Here is a 27,467-nt window from a genome sequence, read left to right as displayed (position 1 = left end):
GCAGTTCAGCTTTTATTTTACAGCTTTCTATTGCGTCATCTGTCATTCAGTTCTTGTCTGGTAGGTTTAAGTTCACCTGATTATAACCCAACCCTCTGAGCGCGTGAGTGGAGAAACCGGTAAGACTCAAAACGTCAAGTCACAAACACGCTGTCTGCGTCTGCATTCTTCATGAAGAACATCACGACGGTAAGCCACAGTCTCTCATATACATATGCTATTTATGTTAGTCGATGTTTTATTTCATTAGAACTGTTTTACATACACTGAAAAATGTTCACAAACGGCACAATTAGCTGCCAAGATTCATAACAAATATAGCCTACAGTATTTGTAAGGATCCAAGCATGAAAAGTGCTGGGAATATAATAGAGCTATTTGAACAGAAGTTTTAGTACTAGTCGTCATCGTAATACAGACAGAATATGAAATTTCGACATGAAGGTCCAGTTGAATTAGACTATTGGTGGCGCTAATAAAATGCATTTAGGTTATATTCTATAAACTAGTTTTAGGTGTCGTGTATAAACAAGTGTTTGTTATGCTCTTGAGATCCCATAATATCGCCATGATATTATTTCCGCTTAGGGATTGATACTGTATTTACAGGGAAGATTGTCGCTTAAACAGATGGGGGCGCTATAATAGTGACAAACATGACGTCATTTTTGTCCTTTGAAGGTACAAGAAATACTGGTAAAAAGAGAACAGTTATTGTTTCATAACTTATGAACTTAAAGACTAAATGGATGATTTGTGCTTGGACAAATCCTGATAATTGTTGTTTGCAGATACATTTTTATTTGTACTGTCTATTAAGTGGTTGACATATTTGACTTTGTACATCCTTATACCTTGAAATATTAAAATATGTAACTCAGAAATTCAATAATCACCATAACAAAATATGTACAATTCATATATTCATAAATAAAGTTGCATAAAATAATGGGGGTAAAAACAGGAGAACAGTTTTCTCTCTTTAATAATCATTCAGTATATCCTATCAGGAGTTTGTCAGAAAGCTTGTTTGAGATTCAACAGTTTGGAGAAGGGCAATGTTATTAGATCAAGCACAGTTGAAATGTTATGTTATGCTATATTTACCATAAAACTTATGCAGACATTAAACAAGTGTGCATCTTCAAATGCATGAAGATTAGGACAGAAACATCAGGGAGGAAAACTTATATTTGTCAATATACTGCAATATATGCATTGACCATGTATGGCTATATATTGATACATATAAAATATTTATAAATGAAGACAAAAATAGCATTACATTCATAAAGTTTTATCCTTTATTATGTATTGCACATACATGTTCCCATATAAATATGAATGTATTGTACACACATATATACACACATTCACAGAATGAGATACAATCATTGGTTACAACAGACTTCTAGTTCCCAGCATGCTTTGCTTCTGATTGTTAAATGAGAGTAAACGTTAAAATTAAGTGCTATTTCATGTGTTTTGCTCTATATTGATATAGGGGGAGATCTGTTAGTGTTTAAAGTTGTATTATTTTGGAATTTAAAAGGTTTTGTGGTATGTGAGAGTTTGTGTTGAAGAGTGGAGCTTGTGGTTGGGTTTATGATTGGCTGAACAACATTAAGACTATAATAACTTTATTTAAAAAGTAACGTCTATGTACGCTATAGCACAGTGATAGTCTCTTTGGTAGAAACTTTAGTACATGCAGGTGTGCTTTTGTTAACTAACTTGAAAATATGAAACATTTAAAATGTAAATTATTAAAAATTTAAGAAATGTGTTACATAATATATTTTTCCATATATGTGGTTATACTGCATGAGTAAATATATCTGCATGCAGTACCATATCTGATCACATATAAATCTATATATTATGAAGTATTATATTATTATATATGATATATTAGTAAATATTTTATCACATATTTTTCAATATATGAAAAGCAGCAATTCCTTATGTATTATTCAATATATTGTAATATATTTACACAATATATTTTTCTGTATATTTTCAAATATACTGTTAAATCATGTAATATATCGATCATTCATATATAGGGAAATATATTTTCTTTCCATAAGGGTGGATGAATATGTCCCCTTTGACCTAAAAAGGGTGCCTTTTGTTGATGAGTGGAAATAATTCTCTGCTAAATGCGTCATGTTTCTTAACAATTCAAAGGCAGTGAATTCTTGTTCATCTTGAGATTTACATTCTTGACATGTATAACATAGTTACATAAGTTATGCATTGTACTTATTTTCTGCAGATGTCTGTGTCTGATCCGCCTGATATCATACCCGTGCCAAAGCCACGATCGAGATATTTAATTGACAAAAGTGTAAAACAGGCACCATCTAGTGACAGGTGAGCAGATGTGGTGTTCAATTATTGTTTGTAAAGTATTGACTTTATCATAAAACAAGCTTACTGTAGGAAGTAGATCTATGCCATTTGATACTATAAAGAAAGGCATTTTAAAGAAACAAAGGACTTGAATTTTTTGGAAAGTCAATACACTTACTATACTTGAATATCTTACAGAAATGGTGTTGATCAGTTGCCTTGTCCAGATGTTCAGGTTGATACACAGATAAACTCTGAAGGTAGGCTGCTTTTTATTTGGCTTTTTTGCAACAAGATATCAGTAATATGTTTATCCTAGTGTTAGTCATCCTCCATGTTGACCCAGAACACATTACTTAAAATATCAATTATTCCTTAAATTGAAAATGAAAGCATCATTTATGTAAAGTGGGTACAGAAAGTCACCACCCTTTAAAAAAAATAAATAAATAAATACATTTGTATCCCTATAATAGTAAAATGAAAACATATTCTACTTAACGGTCAAATAATAACCCACAATATTCAAGTAGGTGAAAAAAATCTGAACAATTCTAGAAGTTTATTAAATATAAAGCCATAAAATGCCATATTTACATGTAATTTGTTTAGCAGAGACTTATCTAAATAACATTTCAAGCAGTTTATCATAAGTTGAGGTGTTCAATTCCAGGTTTTTCTGAGACTCCCACCTTAGGTGTCACACTTGCTGTGTGATCCAACATGAATGACTCCATGTTACCTACAATAGTCTTTCAAAAATAAATCAAAACACTCAGGAGATACTTCAGGAGAAAAAAAATGCACACAACACATTAAACATTGTTGAGAACCGACAAGGGACAACAGAAACTAAGAGCTATATATACACAAGGGAAACTAAACTAGACACAGGTGCAAATCATAGGTAACCATGGAAACAAATAGGTACACAATCAGTAACCTAGGAGAAAGATAAGAAGCGGGAACACAGGGAAGAAAAGAAACAGAAACAGAATACTGGCCCTGCGTCCCAATGTCCATACTATCCATCCTAAATAGTATGTGAGATTAAAATAAGTGTGTCCCAAAGCATAGTATGTTGAAAAGAGTATGCCAAAAGTCCCCGGATGGTCTACTATTTCCGGTAGATTTACGAAGTGTGGATCTGCGCACACTATAAAGGCTAATATTGCCCACAACCCATTGCGCGTTGGATGAGGATTCAGTTCAGAACTACAAACACGAGTAAAAAGTGTTAAAAAACTACAAAACATGGCGGATATGTGTGACTATGAGAGGTTTGAGTGACTAATAATCAGTTCAACCTGATAGAAAATATGTTATCTGTGTTATATTTCATCTGCAAATACCAATGTGGACTTTTATAAATATCTGATTGGCTATTAACTTTTAAATGCATCATTATGCATTAATATGAGGAGAGTTCTCCACGTGAAAGACCTGCGACTGCAGATCAACGTGGTACTGCATTTCTCTCAGATGCAGTAGGAAATTAGCTAAATGAAATGTGGAGGATGTAAGATGATTGACAGGCCAGTTTACGGTGACAGGATGCGACAGAGATGCAATTGTATGACGTGATAGAATGTCCCAAAGCTTGTCTACTCTTTTGCTACACACTCAAAAGTAAGTACTTTTTGTTCACAGAAAGAGTACATACTTTTAGGGCATCGTATAAGTAGGCGAATTGGGACGCAGCATGGGGCTGTGTCCAAAATCAGGCCCCTGTACCCTTAAAAACTGGGCATTATTTGAGGGGACAGACATTATCAAGTCAATCCCACAATGCACTGCAATAACGAGTGTACAACCGATGTACGCTCAACGACCGGAGAATACACATAATGCAAAGATTTAGATGATTTTTTATACTGTACAAACTGTATTTTCTATCCTAACCTTACTCTTAAACCTACCCATCACAGAAAACGTTCTGCATTTAAAAACAAACAAACAAAAAACATTATTTAGTATGATTTATAAGCTGTTTTTCTCATAGGCTCCAAAACATATGGAATACCTGATTCAGTAACACACGTAATTAGTAATTCATGAAGCTCTCTGCTAACGAGCTGATGATCTGAATCAGATGTGTTAAATTAGGGAGATATACAAAAAGCTCAAAGCCTTGGGTCCCCAGGGCTGAAAACCACTGCGTTGACAATTGTGTTTCAAATGGCTGCATTATGGGTGCGTATCAGTCAGCTGCCGTGTTCAGTAGTCAGGGCACTGATCAGGGAGTCAGCCATTTGAAAGGTAGGGTATAGGCAATGTTTTTCATAAACACTTTTTGAAACTCTCTTTACATCCTGAATTTCAATAATAGAAGTGGTCTAAATATTAGAAAAAAGAAAGTACATATTCTCTGTGGAAGACCCGGGACCAAAAAATGTTGGTCAAATCATTGCATTCTGTCTGGTTTTGTTTTTCCTGATATTTTTTTTTTTTTTTTGTGTACTTAAGTGTGTTTAGATACGTAGTCATGAAATTGTACTGTTTATACACTTAAGTGTCTTTTAATTCCATGATCTGCATGTATATGTATCAAGTACACTACACATGCACATTCAATACAATTGAGCACACTTTTTCTTTTTTTTTTAACAAGGGTCACTTTGTTTAAAACCCATATTACTTTTTTGGTACACCAATGAAGACAAATGTTGACAATACTCTATTGATTACATTCAGTGTAGTTGACCAGCTGCTGTGAAGCTCCAAAAACGATGAAAAAAATATGAAGAAATAAAAATACCTTTTGAAATGTGTGAAAGTCATCAATTTGACTCATCCCATGCAGTAGCTTTGTGAGGAACAGACAGAAATGTCATTATTGTGCTTCAAGATGCATCTGTCAGCACTGGTTGCAGCACGAATGAATAACCAGCAGGATCTATGTGCAGCAGTCTTTTATTAATCCAAAATTCAAAAATAATCAAAATACTCAGGTTTCCAATAAATGTCAGATATAAAAAATGAACAAAACAACCAACAAATGAAGACAATAACTGACAAGAAACAACTGAAATTGAGGGCTATAAACGCACATGCAAACACTAGGGATTAAAAAAGATAATTAAATAGACACAGGTGCAACACATGAGGGCAAATCAAAAACCATGGCAACAGATGAACTGGGACAAATGAAACATGACTAAACTGAACCAGGAACAGTGCAATAAACACAAAGTCCTACTCAAGCAAAACACAAACCTGGACCAAATGTTACAGAATCTTGTCAGTTCTTGCATGTCTTGAATATGTAGAAGTAGAAATTTCAAAGCATTAATATCAGTGAATAATAACATCACACAAATCTGTTGTATTGACTTGAGAAGACTTGGAATATGATTCATGGTGATTTTTCTACTTTCATTTTTTTCTTTTGTAACGTGACAGACATGGTTACTCTGAACTTGTGTAGAAACGAGCTGTGTGAAAATGGTTGAACATTACTTCTTTTGGCTTTGGAATGATATAAATGTGTGAGATGACAGAATTTTCATATTTATAATATTTTGGGTCTTTGACACCATGGCTTAAAATTACATCTACTGCTCACAGCCACAAACAAGACAAAGTGTGCAAAAGGTGATGGGCTGATGATTTTTTTTCTTTCTCAGTAGAAACATATATCAAAAATGAGGTTAGTGATGATTCATCTAATCAGTTGGATTCCACCACTGAACCCCCTGATCTTCAAGCTGTTGAAACCAACTGCAATGAAACGATTCTATGGCCAGAATCACTCGATGTCAGTCCCAGTTCAGTTCCGGATGCAGAGAGAACTGCTGACTCTACTTCTTCTGATGATTCCACTGTGACTCTAAACTCCTCAAAATCACATGATGACCTCAGTAAGGATCACCACAATTCGGACAAGACAAGGTAATGTATCATTACTGTTTCCCCCTCAAATGTGTTTTTATTTTGTTTATAAAATGGCAAAAACGTATTTGTCTTTGATTACGTATGTGTTTATATTCTTCCTTGTAGTGTCACAGATGAGTTGATGGATGCTCAAACAGAACTTGTCACCAGTGAAGTGATCCATCAAGTTCCCAAATCACAGAACCTTCATATCAAACTTGACAAACCCAAGAAACCACGGTACAGTATGATTACTGATTATGTCTCATGACTGAATGTCATGTGCCAATGTCATATTTAACCCCTAATCAAATAAGAAATTACATTTTGACATTGTGACATTAAGCACATTTCCAACTCCAATGTAAAACAAACTTGACGTTATTAATTGCATAGTTTTTTGCAAGATCTTAAAATATCTTGAATTCTTGGTCTGCAGGGCTGCAACCATCCGTGTGAGCAGGAAGACACAGAGTTTAACAAGGCCACAGCAGAGAACCAGTGAGTGTGCGGTGGCACAATCCAGCTGGCTCGACGTATGGAAGGGACGCAAGTAACTAGCTCTATACAATCTCTGAAATCACATGAAAAGATACCATAACCAGCTATTCAACAGCTAAATTAAATAAGAAATTTTATATTAATACTAAATACAAAATATTACTACTAAATAATCAAACATCTTTGCAAAACAAAAATTTAAAACAAAAAAGTATCTTTTTTACGGTGGCTGAGAGAGCTCAACTCGCTCCAACTGAAAAAAAAAACAAAACACAAAAAAATACCAGCAAATTAATAAAACACATTCATCAGTTTGACAACACATGTGCTGCAAATACTCCGAATGCAAACTAAATACAGAAACAAAGTGCAAATACACACAATGCATGCACTGAAAACACTCAAAATGGAAACTAAATACAGAAACGCACTAAAAATGCTCACAACGCAACCAAATACAGAAAGGCACTGCAAATACTCACGACGCAAACTAAATGCAGAAACGCGCCGCAAATACTCACAATGGAAAGTAAATGCAGAAACGCACTGCAAATACTCACAACGCAAACTAAATGCAGAAACGCACTGCAAATACTCACAATGGAAAGTAAATGCAGAAACGCACTGCAAATATTCACAACGCAAACTAAATGCAGAAACGCACTGCAAATACTCACAACGCAAACTAAATGCAGAAACGCACTGCAAATACTCACAATGGAAAGTAAATGCAGAAACGCACTGCAAATATTCACAACGCAAACTAAATGCAGAAATGCACTGCAAATATTCACAAGGCAAACTAAATACAGAATCACACTGCAAATACTCACAATGGAAAGTAAATGCAGAAACGCACTGCAAATACAACGCAAACTAAATGCAGAAACGCACTGCAAATACTCGCAATGCAAACTAAATACAGAAACGCACTGCAATTACTCACAATGGAAAGTAAATGCAGAAACGCACTGCAAATATTCACAACGCAAACTAAATGCAGAAATGCACTGCAAATATTCACAACGCAAACTAAATACAGAATCACACTGCAAATACTCACAATGGAAAGTAAATGCAGAAACACACTGCAAATACGCAAAGCAAACTAAATACAGAAATGCACTACAAATACTCGCAATGCAAACTAAATACAGAATCACACTGCAAATACTCACAATGGAAAGTAAATGCAGAAACGCACTGCAAATATTCACAACGCAAACTAAATGCAGAAACGCACTGCAAATACTCACAACGCAAAGTAAATGCAGAAACGCACTGCAAATACTCACAACGCAAAGTAAATGCAGAAACGCACTGCAAATACTCACAACGCAAACTAAATGCAGAAACGCACTGCAAATATTCACAACGCAAACTAAATACAGAAACGCACTAAAAATGCTCACAAGGCAACCAAAAACAGAAAGGCGCTGCAAATACTCGCAATGCAAACTAAATGCAGAAACGCACTGCAAATACTCACAACGCAAACTAAATGCGGAAACGCACTGCAAATACTCACAATGCAAACTAAATGCGGAAACGCACTGCAAATATTCACAAAGCAAACTAAATGCGGAAACGCACTGCAAATATTCACAACACAAACTAAATGCAGAAATGCACTGCAAATACTCACAACGCAAAGTAAATGCAGAAACGCACTGCAAATTCTCACAAAGCAAACTAAATGCGGAAACGCACTGCAAATATTCACAACACAAACTAAATGCAGAAATGCACTGCAAATACTCACAACGCAAAGTAAATGCAGAAACGCACTGCAAATACTCACAACGCAAACTAAATACAGAAACTCACTGCAAATATTCACAACAGAAACTAAATGCAGAAACTCACTGAAAATACTCACAACGCAAATTAATTACAGAAACGCACTACAAATACTCACAACGCAAATTAATTACAGAAACGCACTACAAATACTCACAACGCAACCAAATACAGAAACACACTGCAAATACTCACAATGCAAACTAACTACAGAAACGCACTGCAAATACTCACAACGCAAACTAAATGCAGAAACGCACTGCAAATATTCACAACAGAAACTAAATGCAGAAACGCACTGCAAATATTCACAACGCAAACTAAATACAGAAACGCACTAAAAATGCTCACAAGGCAACCAAAAACAGAAAGGCGCTGCAAATACTCGCAATGCAAACTAAATACAGAAATGCACTGCAATTACTCACAATGGAAACTAAATGCAGAAACGCACTGCAAATACTCACAACGCAAACTAAATGCAGAAACGCACTGCAAATACTCACAATGCAAACTAAATGCGGAAACGCACTGCAAATATTCACAACACAAACTAAATGCAGAAATGCACTGCAAATACTCACAACGCAAACTAAATACAGAAACTCACTGCAAATATTCACAACAGAAACTAAATGCAGAAACTCACTGAAAATACTCACAACGCAAATTAATTACAGAAACGCACTACAAATACTCACAACGCAAATTAATTACAGAAACACACTGCAAATACTCACAATGCAAACTAACTACAGAAACGCACTACGAATACAATGCAAAGTAAATACAGAAACGCATTGCAAATACAACGGAAGCTAAATGCAGAAACGCACTGCATATATTTACAATGCAAACTGAATACAGAAACACACTGCAAACACTCACAACGCAACCAAATACAGAAACGCACTGCAAATACTCACAATGGAAACTAAATACAGAAATGTTATGACCAGGATGTAAAAAAAAACAAACAAAAAAAACAGCTTTCAGGTCATCAACAACACCACTGATGAGTAGACGTTGAACAATAAGCAGTTCCAGTCACAGTCCTTTGAAACATTTCCACTGTGGTCTATGCTATTTGCAGAGTGTTTCTGTATTTGGTTGCATTGTGAGCATTTGCTGCAGACGTGTTGTCAAACTGATGAAAATGTTTTCTTAAATTACTGGTGTTTTTTCTATTTGCATGTGTTTTCTTAAATTGCAGCGCATTAAGCTTTACCTTTCACACCAAACACTTTGCGAAAAAGTGTATATTATGCAAATGACTTGTTAATCATGGGGTATCACTGGGCCAATGTTTGAACCTGGTGTGAATAGTTCTATAGGAATTCATTGTTTCTATTTAAAATCTTAGTGCTCAACATTCACATTTGTTGTGAAAGTGCTTTTTGGACACCCAATTATAAGATTGCAGTTAAGAAGTGCAAAAAGAAGTACCCTAAAGAAGTGCAAAGAAAATAAATGAATTTTGATTTGTGGTAAATTTACCAAATGGCAACTTTGTTTTGCAGACACAATGTTCTGTGGACCACTCTAGATGGGAATCTCATGTCATTGTGGAAAAAACGCACAGTGAGTTGTGTTTCATAATGGCATGATATTTTGATACTGAATAAATAATTGATTGCCACTACCTATTTGTCAATTTAACCACATGTTCAATGTGCTCCAGGACAAGTTCACAGAATATGTGTTTCACGTAACGAGCATCACCAACATACGGAAGCAGGATCACGGGCACTTCTCCATCTCATTACATAAGAAGCACCTTGAATTCATGGCTCATAGTGAGGGTAAGCTGTATAATAGGGAACTGGAAACTCTGGACATAGTGCAGTGAAACCAAGTCATTTCTTAAATCTGTTTGGTTCACTGTGTTAATATTAGCACTCTGAAGTTTCTGAAGGTCATTACTTTCAGCTCTATCCTGTGAATGTGTTTTGTCGTAGCTGTGCAGGAGGGGTGGTTAGTGTCTCTCTACGCCACTCGTGGGAAGGAACCGGTCACTGCACCCAAACAACACGGGCCTCTGGTCATGAAAGACCCAAGGAAAAAGGTGTACACTGCTATCTATGGACACTCCCTTTGGATTTACAGCAGCAAAGAGGTGTGGATAATTGCTTACTAGCGTGAACCTTTGCAGAAGAATTCAAGAGATTAGAGTTGAAAACTAGAGTGATTACATCTTTAAACCTGGCATTGACATGCGTTCCATATCTGGATAGTAAAATCCAGACATGAAACCAGATATTGTTTAGCCGGATAGCATTTACACCCTCATTTCAACGCGTCTCCATTGCCGTGGGAAAGACAACCGATCACACTTACAAAATGCAAATCACCACTTACATATTACTTGAGAGTTTGCACAAAATTTCTGTCATTTACAAATAATAAAAGCATTGGCAGATCATTCAAAAATGCTTTCTGTCATTTCTTGTGTTTTCTTTTAGTTTTGAGCCTGTTAGTAAATGGAGTATAATAATACAGATTTCAAATGAAGAAAGTTTTAAAGAAAAAAAAAAAACAAGCACAAAACAAGATTCCAAGTGTAATCTCATTAAATAATTTGAGAAAATATTGGATATTGTTAAATTAATTTGCTGAGCACATAATATCAGTCTTTCAAATGACGTTTATGTTTATTTATGGCGTAACCTCATTACATATTACTGTGTAGCTGAATCTGGATAACAAAATATCATAAACTGATGAAATAATGGTTGGAAATCATTTCAAAGGAATTAAACTTTAACCCCAAACTAACTTGTTTAACATCATGGAGCAACAACTGCCTAGTTAAAAGTGTGTTGAAAACTTGCCTCCATACTGTATGTCAAACCTAAACAAATGACTGTAATTTATAGTTGTAAAATTTACAAATTGAATTTGTTTGAATTAACAGGACTTCAATATAGGTCTTGGCATGATGTTTGTGTCTATGAATATAGCATCTGTGAAGTCGACAGGGCGTCACAGCTTCAGTCTCATCACTCCGTACAGGACCTTTAAGTGAGTCTCACCTTTTGCAAGCAAGAAGAATTTTATATTACCACTTTTCTGTGCTTTACATGCTTTGTTTAATGTTGGGTGGTTTGTTCAGTTTCTCTGCAGACTCTGCTAAGGAGGCGACCATGTGGCTGGAGAATCTGAATGACGTTATTCGCAGTGCGCTGTCCTACAGTGAGGTGGCACATCGACTGTGGTCGAATCCGAGTAATAAAGTTTGCGCTGACTGTGGTGCTGCCAACCCAGAGTGGGCATCGGTGAACCTGCTGGTGGTCATCTGTGAGGCCTGTGCAGGCGCACATCGATCCATGAGCAGTAACAGGTCCAAAGTGCGAGGTCTGAAACTAGATAATAAGGTTTGGACAGAGCCTTTAATTCAGGTGAGTTTTGTCATGCCGCAACAACAAAATGTGTCATCCTGTCAGCATGTTTTGTTTTCTACTCATTTTACAGTGCTCTGAAAAGTTGTGTTTTTGCCTGTACCTCCATGCAGAAATCCTTTAAACTGTGTGATATTGGGTGGGTTTCTTGCAAACCACTTCAATTCTCGTTTCAGTATTTCTGTTGGATTAGGATCTGGATTTTGACTCCAAACCCCTGTGCACTTTTGTGTTGTTTTGCTTCCTTCACACTACTACGTTTTGGTTATAACAGGCTCTGCCCCTCATAGTGCATGTTGGGCCACTTGTAATATGTCATGTCAGCAGTGTTCCTCCCTGAAACATTCTGTCTTGGTCTGGCTTTGGCTCCTCGGATTTTTACAAGGTATTTTACTTAGTGCTGTCAGGTTCCTATTTCCTTTGACGATTGGCTGATTCTGACAGTTGTTGGTCTGATATCGGGATTTAGAAACAGCAACATGTGAATGTTGTTAATAGTCTGGGGCTAGTGTATGAAGGGCATCCAGTTTGTGTAGTTTCAAAAGGAGTACTGGTCCAGGGCCAAGTTCTATGCCTTTCTGCCGGTGCACCTGCTTCTGGAAGTTCTACTCCGGTAGGATAGAGTGCACCTCCTGCTGATGGCTCCATTTCACAATATCAAGCTTGGATCTCGGCTCTCATGAGGAACTAGAGGAACCTCATTGGGAAGTTCTGGTCAGAAAGGACCTGCTTTTTCTGGCTTGGGAAAGGATTTGGTATCCCTGGCCAGAGATGTGAAAATTTTGGGTTTTGCCTCTGAACAGAGCACTTTGTTAGATTCAAGCACTTTTCATCATCTTATAAATTAGCAGACACAATTTAAATGCAAGAACCCCATCCACAAGGTGTTAGCGGTCACAAAACTCACAGTTCGGATCATATCACGGTTATTAAGTCACGGATCGGATCATTTTCCGGATCAGCACAAACTTTGCATTTATTACTTAGCCCACTTTAACTACTCCAAAACCACAGCAGAAACTACTAGCCTAACTAATACATTATTAAAGGCGAGTGAACAGACTGTAAAAAGAACAAATACTGTACACCAATTACAAGCATAGATAAATACAACCTAAAGTTACAAATAAAGTATAAGGTCTAACTGTAGTATTAATTTTCATTTACAGAAATGTAATAATTAAATGTAAAATGACACTGTTCACTGTACAAATGTAATATAGATTAATGTTTGTTAAAGCTGTGTTTTGTTGTTTGATTTACATGACAGACGACAGCAGGTACAGTACAGTCCAAAAGTTTGGAACCACTAAGATTTTTAATGTTTTTAAAAGAAGTTTCGTCTGCTCACCAAGGCTACATTTATTTAATTAAAAATACAGTAAAAACAGTAATATTGTGAAATATTATTACAATTTAAAATAACTGTTTTCTATTTGAATATATTTCACACAGTAATTTATTCCTGTGATCAAAGCTGAATTTTCAGCATCGTTACTCCAGTCTTCAGTGTCACATGATCCTTCAGAAATCATTCTAATATGATGATCTGCTGCTCAAGAAACATTTAATGTGTACAATTGTACAAAATATTTGTGTACAATATTTTTTTTCAGGATTATTTGATGAATAGAAAGTTCAAAAGAACAGTGTTTATCTGAAATCTAATCTTTTGTAACATTATAAATGTCTTTACTGCCACTTTTGATTGATTTAATGCATCCTTGCTGAATAAAAGTATTAATTTCTTTAATTTCTTTTCAAAAAAATAAAAATAAAAATTCTCACTGACCCCAAACTTTTGAACGGTAGTGTATAATGCTACAGAAGCTTTGTATTTCAGATAAATGCTGTTCTTTTGAACTTTCTATTCATCAAGGAATCCTGAAAAAAAAAAAAGTACACAACTGTTTTCAACATTGAAAATAATCATAAATGTTTATTGAGCAGCAAATCAGCATATTAGAATGATTTCTGAAGGATCATGTGACACTGAAGACTGGAGTAACGATGCTGAAAATTAAGCTTTGCATCACAGGAATAAATTACTTTGTCAAATATATTTAAATAGTACTCAGTTATTTTAAATTGTAATAATATTTCACAATATTACTGTTTTTTACTGTATTTTTAATTAATTAAATGTTGCCTTGGTGAGCAGACGAAACTTCTTTTAAAAACATTAAAAATCTTAGTGGTTCCAAACTTTTGGACTGTACTGTATATATAGGTTGCTGTCACTTTAAGAGTAAGACCCGACGCACGCTCACATCCGATATACACATCCGAATTCTCACCTCGTTCAATTAAGACATAACCGAATGTGTTTATGAGAATACTTGCCGAGAGGGGTATTTTGACTGACATAATGCATGTATGTGTCCATCTAAGTGCATTGAGGACGCGAAAGAGAAATCAATTTGGAGTTTGCGAGCTATCTGAAACGCGCATCTCTCTCTCTGTGTTTGTGCGCACCGATAACAGCATGGTGTGTGATACCAAATTAAATCCTCTTTTGCCTCTTCTAGCGCTGGAATGGTTTTATATCTATTTAATGTGTAAACTAGTAAGACAAAACACGTTCAAATGCTAACCTTTTACTCTATTGCGGTTAAACTTGCAATTGATCCGCGAATCACATGCGTGCCGGACCGTGGGGCTTGGTCTGTACGGATCAACAATGATCCGTTTAACCACTACAAGGTGTTACTATGATCTTTTTTGCAGCTTAATGAAGGCAGCGCAATGTAGTTCCTGTTCACTGTGCTGTAGGTTCAGTGCTGGTATTTCTGCAAGAATGATTTCCTGCAGGTTCTTTGGGAAAGCATTCCATGATTTCTAGATTTATGCATGGAGTGAGACAGTTGAAACCTTTCCACCGCGGTACGCATTCCTTCTTGGGACTTGTCCGTGGTTTTGAAGGCTTTGACAGGTCCTCGTTGGTGCCTCAGATGAGATTCTGACTCTTAAGTTGGTCTTGCTTTGGACTTGTCTTCTCTTAAAGCGATCACTGTCAGATAGTCCTGCTTGTCTGAATTTCGATCCCGGCATGGTCAAAGCCTTGCTTAGGTCAAGGTTTGGTTATCTTCCCAAGTGTGCTTCGACTTCATTTCGATCTTAGGTTATTGTGCTGCAGTGTGTTGCAGGAAAGTCTTTTTAATAAATCCGAAAATATGATTAACTGTTTGTTTGTTTTGGTGGTCACAGCAGGGGTTCTGTGGCTTCTAAGCAAAGGATGTCACATTGAATCTTGAAGGCCTGTAAGGCACGTAGGCTTACTTCCCCTCTTTGACTTCATCCGCTTTCAACTAGAGGTGTTGCTTCCTCTATGGCTTTGACTAGAGGTATGTCTCTGGAGGATGTGTGTGTTGTCGCAGACTGGGTCTCTCCTCGCACTTCTATAAAGTTTTATAATGTTGATGTTTCCAGGTTTTAGCTGTTTCAATCAAATTTTATCCTTGTCAGTCTGTGCTGTCTGTTTCACAGGCTGGTAAATGAATGGCCTCTTCGTAGTATGGTGTCAGATACTGACACAGCATTAAGTAAGCCTATGAAAGGGAATGTATCGACTACCTTGGTTCCCTGCATAGGGAACAAGACACAGTGTGGCCAGCCATACTCCTCAGTTCCTCTATGCTTCATTTGTGGGAAACTCTGAATTGTGATGGCATGATCGCTCCTTTATGAAGCATCAGTGACTCAATGCTTACGCCATCTGCCATTGAGATGGCATGATTCTACACAGACTTCAGACAATTGTCACATCAAAAGGTGTGCCACGCCAGTTTCTCGTTCACTATTCAGGGATTAAAGCTTTCATATGTATCAAATATGATTTGTCAGAACAGGGTGATACCCCGTCACAATGGGTTGCCTTTGGTTGGCTGTTGTTTTCACTGTATGAACGTCTTCATTTGGAATTTGTCCGGTTATGTCCAAGAAATGACATGCTATAATCTGATGGTTGTTGGTTTGTGAATAACCCTTAAGGCATGTTGTGCTCTGCTCTTGGGTTGAATTTGGTGGGATAGCTCGATTGGAGCAGACTGTCAAACCTTCTTTTCTCAGTAGATTTGGCAGCTCTTTTGATTTTTGACATTATGGATGATTGAGGTTTATATAAGGTGTGGCCTTTTTCTTTAATGACCTTCTACTAATTTGCACTTGATTCTAGCATATATAATTAATTTAACAATCTTGAAGCTCGTAGTAGGTCTGTCTAGCAAGGTTCCTATGCTGTTTTTAAAAATCTGTAAATTCAGATTGATTGGTATACCTTTTCCCTAGTCAGCATAGTGGTGAAAAGTGTCCCAATCAGAGACTGTCCTCCAAAAAAACGACCCTATAGGTCATTTTTCAAGCACCATATATTTGTTTAAAGTCATGCGCCCTCTAGCTGGCGTAAAAATAATGACAGTGTCGTGTTACATCTGTCGTCATGAAATGACGTATGACTGTTGTTACCAATCAAAATGTCTGTTTAATGTCCATTTAAATGCAATGTGTGGAGTTTTTACACTATTTCTCCTATTTCCTTTTAGCAAAAAAAAATATATATATTAACGACTACACCCACCCCATCCCTAAACCTGCCCTTAGTGATTTATAGTGCATATACTCTTTATGAGCACATGTGTTCCCTGGGATCGAACCCACGATCGCATGATCACATGATTGCATATTGTTATTGCAATGCTCTACCAATTGACCATATTTCGAGAGGGGCGCAACTTTAGCAAATGCTCATATGGGTCGATAGGGGCGCCACTTTAGTAAACGCACCTATGGGTCGTATTTCAGGGAAGTGACAAATGACCTATATGGTCGTATTGGTTGAAGAACATGTTGCCCAATCAACCTGAATTTATGCCCAAGTGTTTTTTTTTTTTTTACTAAAATTCAAAATAATGTATGATATTGTTTTTTATTTTTATATTTTTTTTAACAATGACATAAAAAAGTGTTTTATGGTGTCATAGGTGTTTAATAGTCTTTTAACAACAGATGCAAATGTTTTGTTTTTCAGTTGTTTGTGCTGTATGGCAATAAAGCTGCCAAGAGTGTGTGGGGTCACAACATCCCTCCAGCGGAGCAGATCAGACCTGATGTCTCACCAGATCAGAGGGTGGAATTTATTCTAGCCAAGTACCGCAAAGGACTTTACCACAAAGCTCACCCGCTCGCCGCAAGCCAAAAACTGCTTGACCAGGTCTGGAAGTGAAAAAAGCACCCTGCCATCTTTTTGGTTTCAGACCTATCCCATGTTGATCACTGCATTATGTTCTGGTGCTCTTCAGAGGTTGCGTGAGGTGGTGTGTGGTCCTAATGTGGAAGAGACTCTTTCTCTGCTGTGTTCTGGAGCAAAAGTTTCGTGCAGCACCACAGATCCAGAGCTTCACTCCGCCATCAGCGTGGCAGAGAGTTATGGACAGGCACTACAGACAGAACTACTCCGACATAATGAGTTTGTGGGTTAGTTGAGTCCTGATGAGGGCAAATTAAATTCCTAGTGTATCAGCAAGTGTTTATTTACCATCTAACAGTTTTCCATGGCACATTTTAACCCCTTTTTAAGTCTATTTTAAAACCATTCAGATCATTTGCATTGTGACATTATTTCATGACAATTAAGTACAATATCTATGTACCCTTGATAAACAGGAGCAAAAGGAGAATTCTAAAATTAAAAAAAAAAAAAAAAAATTTACCTTTCATAAAATTCAAATAATTGAAAGACATATTGTATATGTCAACTCATTTATATACCATGAAACAGGGAGTCATTATTTAGCACTTAAATGTTTCTATTCGCTCAGCTTAAAAAATGTACAGAATTAATGGGTATTACTTTAGTTAGATTGTTACTGTTAAGAATCTCTAGGGGTGCTAATAATGGTGCTGTTCCTTAAAAATAATGTCACAATACAAAACTGATCTTTAGAATCTTTGCAAAATATACATTTTTGTCTTGATCTTGAAGTGTAACCTGAACCCTTTTGTTCATTATCTAATGTATGTGTAATATTCTCAATTTTTTGTATGAATTGAAGATGTTTTTAATTCATGTTGCTCTGTTTTAAAGAGGCACCAGACTTTGAGCAAACAAGACATACAGAGGAACAGATGGGTAAGAATGCAGTACACTTTTAGATTTTTGTATTGAGAGCAGAATCAATGCTGAATCAGTTTTATCAAGCTACTTTGATTAAAATAATGGCACTGCTACATCATTTGTGTTTTTTCTCTCATTTCCACCTGTGTAGAAGAACTCCATGGAAAGCTGGATGATGAACGTTTCTTATTCTCTCAGGGGAATGAGTCTGCTGCCTGTGATGTGCTGGATTTAACAGAGGTCATCTCAGTGTTTGACTGCTCTGCAGGGTAAGCTCATATTTGTTAGTGTTTTACAAATATTTAATGTCTACACATAAATATTGTCTACTATACTGTCTACAGATATCATCATATGAATAAACCTGTGTTTAGACACATTGTGTATTTTAGGGCCTTTAATTTAATGTGTAAATTTAGTTTATAAAAAAAAAAAACAATGTGGATGTAACGTGTAGATAAGCAAGCACAAATCTGAATAGATTTGTTTATTAGTTCTTTTAATAAACAAGGAGAATACTCATGAGAAAACCAACAAGGAAACTAAATATTAACATAAACATGACTCAAAGAACTGAAAGGAACTAAGGGCTTAAATACACAGATTGAGGTGATTAACTGGAAAAGAAACAGGTCCGTGATAAATTTGAAACCATGGAAACTAATAATGTCCATGAAACACAGGCAAATCAGGAACAGGGAAAATGAAATCAAAACTCAATGAAACTAAACATACACCGGGGCTTATGAGGTGGATGAGGGGCTAGTGAAGAGTAAGACACATGAGGATATGACTGTCTGAGAAACCAGGGCAGTGGTGGAAGGACCCAGGTGGGACCCCAGAGCACAGCCAGGGCAAAGCCCCACGGCAGAGTCGAGGGAGGGACGAGCCATGGTGGAGACTTGGCAGGCGGAACCAGGGAGACGACAAACTGAGACTGAGCAAGACGGAAGTGGAGACCCAGGGGGAGCCGAAGAGCCAATGAGACAAAGCGACACAGATGGATCTGGAGGCCGAGGAGAAGCATTGTCGAGCGTCAAAGGTAAAGCCAGGGTGCCATAGGACTGAGGTGGAGCCAGTGGGACTGAGGACCAAGGACGAGCCAGAGGGAAGGTAGAGCCTGATGGAGCTGAAGGGGTGGAGCGACAAAGCGCAGCTGAAGGCCTGGAAGTCTGTGGCCCAGGCAGAGTGACGACTGACCAAGGCAGAGCTGGAGGGATGATGGAGCCCGGCGGACTCATAAGTACAACGCCTCTAGGTGGAGCCGAGGGAGGGAGAAGCCAAGGTTGCGCTGGCTGGTTAACGAGCCGAATTGGAGTGACGGGCTTGGCAGCTGGAAGCGGAGCCAGGGAATCCCCTTGCCAAGGTGGAGATGGAGACCGGAAGACCCAAGGCTGATCCACGCAGCAGAGTGGAATCAACGGAATGGGGGGCCGAGGGACTATAGGGAACCAGCAGAGGCGGGGCCAAAGGGCTAGCTTCTTGGGTAGAGGAGGTGGGAGAGGGAGCCTGGGTGGGACCATCGGAGACACAGGAGACTTGAAGCTGGATGGGACCAGCAGGGATGCAGGAGATTTGGAGCTGGGCAGGACCAGCAGAGACAAAGGAAACTTGGAGCTGGATAGGACCAGCGGAGATGCAGGAGACTTAGAGCTGCATGGGACCAGCAGAGACGAAGGAGACTTGGAGCTGGGCAGGACCAGGGGGATGGGAGACTCAGGGAAATATCCTCTTCCTCATAATTCATCTGTATAAAAGCATGGGAGGCTGCTGGCTGGGCTCTGTATCTGGTGATGCCCTCCTCAGTGGGGAAGATGGTGAACGGAGACTTGCAATTCACCAACACCCACTCCACAAATGTGGCAAAATTCCCCCGATGACCATCACTGGGCAGGCATACTCATAGTTAGAGGCTGGAATAGCAAAAGACCATATAACAATTAAGAGATAATCCACGGCTAGCTGTGCATTAAACTATTTGAATGCCGATTCACAGCTGTTCTGATATTCAGAACAACAGCCCACTTACTTTGGAGTTTCTCTTACATATATTTTGTTGTGCAGAACAATCTTTTTGTTCTGTGGAAAAGAGTAATTTGTGAAATTCAAATTTATTAACACTTACCATTCCGTTTATAGGCAAACCCATGCGTTTGAGGTGTTAACTTTGACAGACAGACTGACTTGCTCCGCAGATGAACGAAACACCCTCCTTGGTCACATGTTGCATATCATGAAGGTAATGTGGTTAACAACCTCAAACAACATTTCTTTCCTAGTTGATACATATTAGCATTTTTTGCTAGTAAATATGTAAATACCAGTACAGCAGTGACTGAAGAGAATGTCCTGTGTATAGGTTGTGCTTGCGGGTGTAGTGGTGGATGACGATCTGGTGGGAGTTTGTGCCGTGTCCAGAGCGTCTATACGGGAGGGTGCTGCTCTGCAGTGTGCTGAAGTGTGGTGCACCCTTCAGGAAGGAGAGATGACCATACACACAAAGGAGCACAGCTCCAGAGACACAGTGTTTCTGGGCGCTCAAACACGTTGCCGTAAGTATCGCACCTCCCATCAGTTTATCAACTACTGTCATAATAAAGTCATTAAAATAATGTTTCTTTTTTTGTAGATCTGCAGCACTCCGATAACTGCATCCTGCTGGAGTTTGCTGAAAGGTCAGTGTCTCTGACAGGCATTTGTGCACCCATGGACTGTGTCTTAAAGGGATAGTTCACCCAAAAATGAAAATTTGATGTTTATCTGCTTACTCCCAGGGCATCCAAGATGTAGGTGACTTTGTTTCTTCAGTAGAACACAAATGATGATTTTTAACTCCAACCGTTGCCGTCTGTCAGTCGTATAATGCATGTCAATGGGAACTCCATTTATAAGAGTCAAAAAGACATGCACAGACAAATCCAAATGAAACCCTGTGGCTCGTGATGTCCTAAGACATGAAATTATCATTTTGTGTGAAAAACCAAACAGTATTTATATAATTTTTTTACCTCTAATACACCACTATGCCCAAGTGCACATCCGGTGTGTGAGGTCTGAAAACACGTTCTGATGACGGAAATGATCTCTCGGGCTTATACTTCAATGAGTGTGAGAGATCACTTCTGTTGTCAGAGAGCCTTCAGATCTCACCAACCAGATGCTCAAGGGAGTTGGACATAGTGGTGTATTAGAGGTAAAAAAATGATATAAATACTGTTCAGTTTCTCGCACAAACCGATCGTTTCATGTCTTAGGACATCAATGTGTCGTCACGAGCCGCAGGGTTTCATTTGGATTTGTCTGTGCATGTTTTTTTGACTCTTATAGACGAAGTTCCCATTGACATGCATTATACGACTGACAGACGGCAACGGTTGGAGTTAAAAATCATAATTTGTGTTCTACTGAAGAAACAAAGTCACCTACATCTTGAATCCCCTGGGGGTAAGCAGATAAACATCAGATTTTCATTTTTGGGTGAACTATCTCTTTAAGACCTATCGTAGACACCAGTAGCACCCCTGCCTGTACACTAAGTATACACACTGCATACCCTGACATCACCAGCTTTTCGGCTAAAAAAAAGCAATGGTCAAAGATGATAGTCTAGCACATGTTGATATAGAAAAACAATTTAAAAGAAGCAATTTAACGCAAGAACAAAACCTAAAATCATATAGCCTTCTGTTGAACAGTACCTGTTCCGGCCTCTAGGTGTCTGCAGGTTTCAGCAAAGATGAGAATCCTGCAGGCGGCCCTGACAGGGCAGGCGCATGCAAATTTTGGTAGCACTTTATTTTACAGTCCTGTTCCCCATGTACATACTATATATTTATTATAGTAATTACAATGGGTAATAACTAGGTACTAAACCTGAACCTACCCTTAAACCTAACTTTAGCTCATGTAGTTACCTTATATTACTTTCTTAGTTAAGTACACGTAAGTCCACATACTGTAAAATAAAATGCAACCCAAATTTAGTTTTTGATCATAACAGGCGTGTGAATCAGTGTTATTATTCTACACAAAAAAGTTTATGATAACTTTATGAAGATAATGAAGATGAAAACTAATAGTGAAAAAACTATTTTTGGTAAATAAAATTCAAACTTGAGTTTGCAAAAAAGGGAAAATAAATTCAAATTATTAATGTGCACTACAATACTACTACTACTAAGAATAACTGAGAAAATGACCAGTTGTTTTCAATCAATGGAGGAAAATCTCTTAATGTAACAAGTCAGCTTTGGGATTTCATTCACAATGCGAGTAAACTATAAATATGATAAGTTCACTTAAAGAAAACTTAGTATACTTCAGAACAAAAACTGTTAGTACATAGTAGGGCTGCAACGATTAATCGCGATTAATCGTTTGCAAAATAAAAGTCTGTGTTTACGTAATATATATGTGTGTGTTCTGTGTATAATAATTATGTATATATAGATACACACACATACAGGTATAAAGTTTAGAAATATATGCATGTATTATAAATATATATATTTATATATATTTTATATTACATATAAACAAATATTTTATGTATAAATATAACATTTTTCTTAAATATATACATGAATGTGTGTGTATTTATATATACATAATTATACACAGAATACACACATATATATATATATATTACGTAAACACAGACTTTTATTTTGCAAGCGATTAATCGCGATTAATCGTTGCAGCCCTATAGTGTATACTTCAAAATGTACTTTCATAAATTAGAAAGTGGGCTAGAAGTATGGCAAGTAAACTAACAGTATACCTAAAAGTTATAGTTTATATTATAGTTTACTTATAGTTTACAGTATTGTTGCAATAGAAAAAGAGTCTACTACTGTTACACTTAGATTTTAATAAACTAGAAATTGTGCAGTTGTATCAAGATATACTGAAATAGTACACTTATAAGTATACTATACTTGTAAATTGATTTTATTATACTTACTACATAGTAAATACTACTTAGTAGCCTATACTTGGAAAATATACATGAACTTGATATATACATGAGTTTACTTAATAAAAGGGTAATTTATTAAGGGTAATTTGTGAGGGTAATTACAAAGTAAACAACTCGCCCATTCATTCTTTTGTGGCAGAACCAAAATTAACCTGAAAGAACTTGCTCATTATTTTGATCATTGAGGATCTGTAAGGAAATTTTTAGAGAGCTTGATGAAATTAAAAGTACATCTTCGTGTCGGTGACCATTATGACACCAGCAGTGTTTAATGCATAACAATTCTACAAGAAGGTGACTTTTAAAATAAACAACTGAACATTTGGCCATTATACTGTGCGTACAGGATTTGTGGGTTTGATGTATATCAGTATACCTCACAGTCTGTTTCCTGCAGGACGTTACATATGCAGTTTGAGCTGGAGCACAGCTGTCTGAAGTGGTATGAGCTCGTGCAGAGGGCGGTGTGCTCAACGACGGACGGACCGCAGCGGTCAGGCTCTGTGCCGTGTTCTATAGACAGGTGTATATCTCACATCACACAGTACGGTGAGTGACTGCCTGGAGTTATACAGGTTTTGAGTTTCATGTTTTTTCAGGTTTTGAGAACAGCATGGAATGCATGCAGCTTCAGTTTGGCTATATATAGTAAAACCTCAGGTGCCTTATAGAGGCAGAGCGCATTTAGGACACACCCGCACCGGAGGGGAAAACAATCCAGCAGTCTCCATTGACTTTGTATAGCATGAGGCTGCCTCCTCGTCATTTCGTTCATGTCTAAAATCTGCTATGTGAAATGGTGTAGAGCAAACAAGCTAAAAAACCCAGAACTAAGTTTTTATAAGCTGTCGACCCCAAAAAATGAATGTTTAAGGACACAAAAGTGTATACAGGCAGTGAGACAGAGCACAACGGGTCATATTACTATAATACATTGGAGGTGAGCGTAATCGGCTAATATGTGGTGTTTGTAGGTTATTTTCCTGGTGATTTTCCCTGTTCCTAGTGCTCCATTAAAGGTGCCGTAGAACGTGTTTTCAAAAGATGTAATATAAGTCTAAGGTGTCCCCTGAATGTGTCTGTGAAGTTTCAGCTCAAAATACCCTATAGATTGTTTTTTATTCATTTTTTTTAACTGCCTATTTTGGGGCATCATTAAATATGCGCCGATTCAGGCTGCGGCCCCTTTAAATTCTCGTGCTCCCCGCCCCCGGAGCTCGCGCTTGCCTTAAACAGCATAAAGAAAGTTCACACAGCTAACATAACCCTCAAAATGGATCTTTAGAAACTGTTCGTCATGCAGCATGTCTAATCGCATAAGTATGGTATTTTTTTGGATGTTTACATTTGATTCTGAATGAGTTTGATAGTGCTCCGTGGCTAAAGCTAACATTACACACTGTTGGAGAGATTTATAAAAAATGAAGTTGTGTTTATGCATTACACAGACTGCAAGTGTTTAAAAATTGAAAATAACGTCAGTCTTGTCTCCGTGAATAAAGTAATAAACGATGGTAACTTTAACCACATTTAACAGTACATTAGCAACATGCTAACAAAAGACAATTTACAAATATCACTAAAAATATCATGTTATCATGGATCATGTCAGTTATTATTGCTCCATCTGCCATTTTTCGCTATTGTTCTTGCTTGCTTACCTAGTCTGATGATTCAGCTGTGCACAGATCCAGACGTTAATACTGGCTGCCCTTGTGTAATACCTTGAACATGAGCTGGCATATGCAAATATTGGGGGCGTACATATTAATGATCCCGACTGTTACGTAATATAAATACAGCTATAAATGCTTTATTCTATTTATAAGCATATCTATAATGTGTTTAATAATTGTATTTTCATACTTTATTAATAATCAATTTATCATTTCTAAATTAAGAATTATAAAACATTTAGAAGCAGTCAGTTAACTATTTTTGTGAGCTCATCTAAAGTGAGGACTGTTTATGCTTTGTGAAGCTTTTATAAATGAGATTTAAAGATTCACTGATCTTCTGCACTGCTGTTCTCTAATGTTTTAAAGTGTTTATGTACTGAGGTAGTTTTGACACTAGAAATGTGTTAATAAAGCATTTATTAACACACTAAGTAACTATTACTGTATGTCTAAATAATAAGATGCATAAATATACATTTAAATATTTTATTAATCATTTACTTACACTTTTTAAATGATCTTATGAACCACTGACAATTCCTAAATAATGTAATTCTTAATACTGATCATTAAAAGTATGAAAATACAATTATTAAACTCATTATAGATATGCTTATAAATCAAGAATAAAGCATTTATAGCTGTATTTATAAATGGCTTACTAATGTCTATTAAAATTATGAATTGACTATTTACTAATGCTTAACTAATGCTTTATAGCGTGAGTTATTATAAAGTGTTACCACTTAATAAGCACGCTTTTTAAAAGTTTTCTAAAATGAACTTCAACAAGGGATTGCATAACAAAAATATTTAGGACACACATTTCATTAAAACATTAAGTAAATTCATTAATTGAGATCTTTCCTCTAGACAGAAGGTCAGAATATATTGTAGGTGGTACTATATTGTGTGATTTAGCCTGGCTGGTATGCTGGATTGACAAATCAGCATCCAGGACCACATTTTAAAACCTGAAATATATCCTGAAAGGTTTAATTTAATGAAAGTTATCTTTCAAAGCCAGATTTTTAACCAATTGTAAAAGGAGATGTTTTGTTTGTGTCAGGGTTGAAGGTGGAGGGTTTGTATCGGCGCTGTGGTATCACTCCTCATATCGGTAAGCTGGTCGATGCCCTGCGTGTTTCTCCAAAAGGAACTGTTCTGGAAACAGATGAGCTCTCCATCCTAGATGTTTCAGGAGCACTAAAACAGATCCTACGGCAGGATGTTGAGCTCATACCGCAAACACACAAACCGCACTGGCTGAAAGCTGCAGGTACGTCTGTTCTCAGCTGTCATTATCCTCATCCTAACAAACACAGCTTTTGATAATCTAAGATTTTTTTCTTTCAAATATTGGACTTTAATAAGGTTAGATTTTTGTGAATATTTTAAATGAAAGATGAAATTGCAAACACAAATTTTCAGTCAGTTTTGCTCATATTTGTGGAGCCCACTGTTAAGAGTATATAAATAAATATGTATTATGTATTGATCCCCAGCTCTGTCAGATGAAGTACGCAGACTGCAGACGTACCGCAAACTGCTTAAACAGCTTCCTCCTGACAGCCATGCAACACTGGCAGCTCTGTGTGGACACCTACACATGTATGATATCAATTTATAGTCATATATCCAAAAATAGAGTTATCAATACTGGATATGTAGTTGTAAATGTAAACATACATTTAGAAATCTGAATATATGAATATAAGTTTGAATGTCCAAAACTTACTTTAGGCATTTTTATTAACAGACATGTTTTCTATTTTTTCATTAAAACATTAATTATGCTTCATTTATATATTCATTTTTAAATGTTTGATTTTGATAAAATGCTTTCAACTTTTTTTGGTGATGAAGCAAAAATCTGGTTGATAACTTTGTCATCAATCTGAAGATGTGAAGAAAGCAAAACCTAGGAGAGACCATACAACTTTTGAAACTATATGTAACAATATGATTAACTACACCTGTGTCCACTTAAGAGGAGCTAATATTATACTTTGCTAAAAATCACAAAAGGTTGATGGAAAGATTTAGCACCATTTGATTAGAGAGGATGAAGTATCAGTGACTTTCATACATTGTAAGTGTATTTTTTCGACTATATAGCATTCTCATGAATCATACGTCTCCATCTGCTCTCAGGGTGCAGACGCACAGTCAGGTGAACCGCATGACGGCTCATAATCTGGCAGTGATATTTGTGGTCACGCTGTTCCAGGAGCTCGCCATGAACACAAGCGTCGTACAACTCACCAGAGAGCTGATCGTGCGCCACATGGAGATCTTCACGGTGAGCACGCACACACGATAGAGCATCTCATTGTGTCATTAGAAATGAGTGTGTCATCTGACATTGTGTGCAGGACCACATGGAGACAGATGGAGAATTCATCACAGTGTTGTGAAGAGACGGTTCTCCTTGCGTTCTCATAGATGGACTTCAATTCATTCAGAGAGTGTATTATGCTTTATTGTAACTCAGAATTAGATGACAATGCATTTGTATTAGTGAATAAATGTGCTCAAAAAAAAGTCACAAGGTGTGTGTGTTTCCAGACGGGGGAAGCAGAACCCTTAGATATACACAGAGATTTGTCTACATGAATGTTGGGAATAAAACTGTCAACATTCAAGTGATGGGATAAGGATTTAGTTTCTAGAAGCTCTTGCCTCACAATTTTTAAAGGTGCCCAAGAATGTTTTTTCACAAGATGTGATATAAGTCTAAGGTGTCTCCTGAATGTGTCTGTGAAGTTTCA

The 27,467-nt window shown here is 37.1% G+C and overlaps 1 protein-coding gene across 5 annotated transcripts; it reads left to right on the top strand.

The window, feature by feature from the left end:
* Positions 1-27,467, top strand: LOC125252566 (arf-GAP with Rho-GAP domain, ANK repeat and PH domain-containing protein 1). Of its 5 annotated transcripts, none has more exons than XM_048165980.1 (23): positions 1-189; positions 2,279-2,376; positions 2,554-2,615; positions 5,985-6,246; positions 6,355-6,468; positions 6,668-6,781; positions 10,050-10,110; positions 10,211-10,331; positions 10,488-10,645; positions 11,444-11,550; positions 11,642-11,927; positions 16,954-17,136; positions 17,225-17,399; positions 18,010-18,054; positions 18,191-18,308; positions 20,179-20,278; positions 20,399-20,591; positions 20,669-20,714; positions 23,415-23,566; positions 25,766-25,975; positions 26,202-26,307; positions 26,851-26,998; positions 27,072-27,467. In XM_048165980.1, the coding sequence occupies exons 1-23, from the start codon at positions 172-174 to the stop codon at positions 27,111-27,113; spliced, it is 2,919 nt and encodes a 972-aa protein (XP_048021937.1). In that variant the 5' UTR covers positions 1-171; the 3' UTR covers positions 27,114-27,467. The 5 variants fall into 5 exon arrangements, with proteins under 5 accessions (XP_048021937.1, XP_048021938.1, XP_048021935.1 ...); XM_048165981.1 differs by having other exon boundaries at positions 5,982-6,246; positions 27,041-27,467; XM_048165978.1 differs by having other exon boundaries at positions 5,982-6,246; positions 27,072-27,466.

This window comes from Megalobrama amblycephala, linkage group LG18 (assembly GCF_018812025.1).
Source record: "Megalobrama amblycephala isolate DHTTF-2021 linkage group LG18, ASM1881202v1, whole genome shotgun sequence".
Classification (NCBI taxonomy): Eukaryota; Metazoa; Chordata; class Actinopteri; order Cypriniformes; family Xenocyprididae; genus Megalobrama; species Megalobrama amblycephala.
The sequence above is the reverse complement of the archived record's forward strand: the minus strand, read 5'-3'. Positions and strand labels throughout refer to the sequence as shown.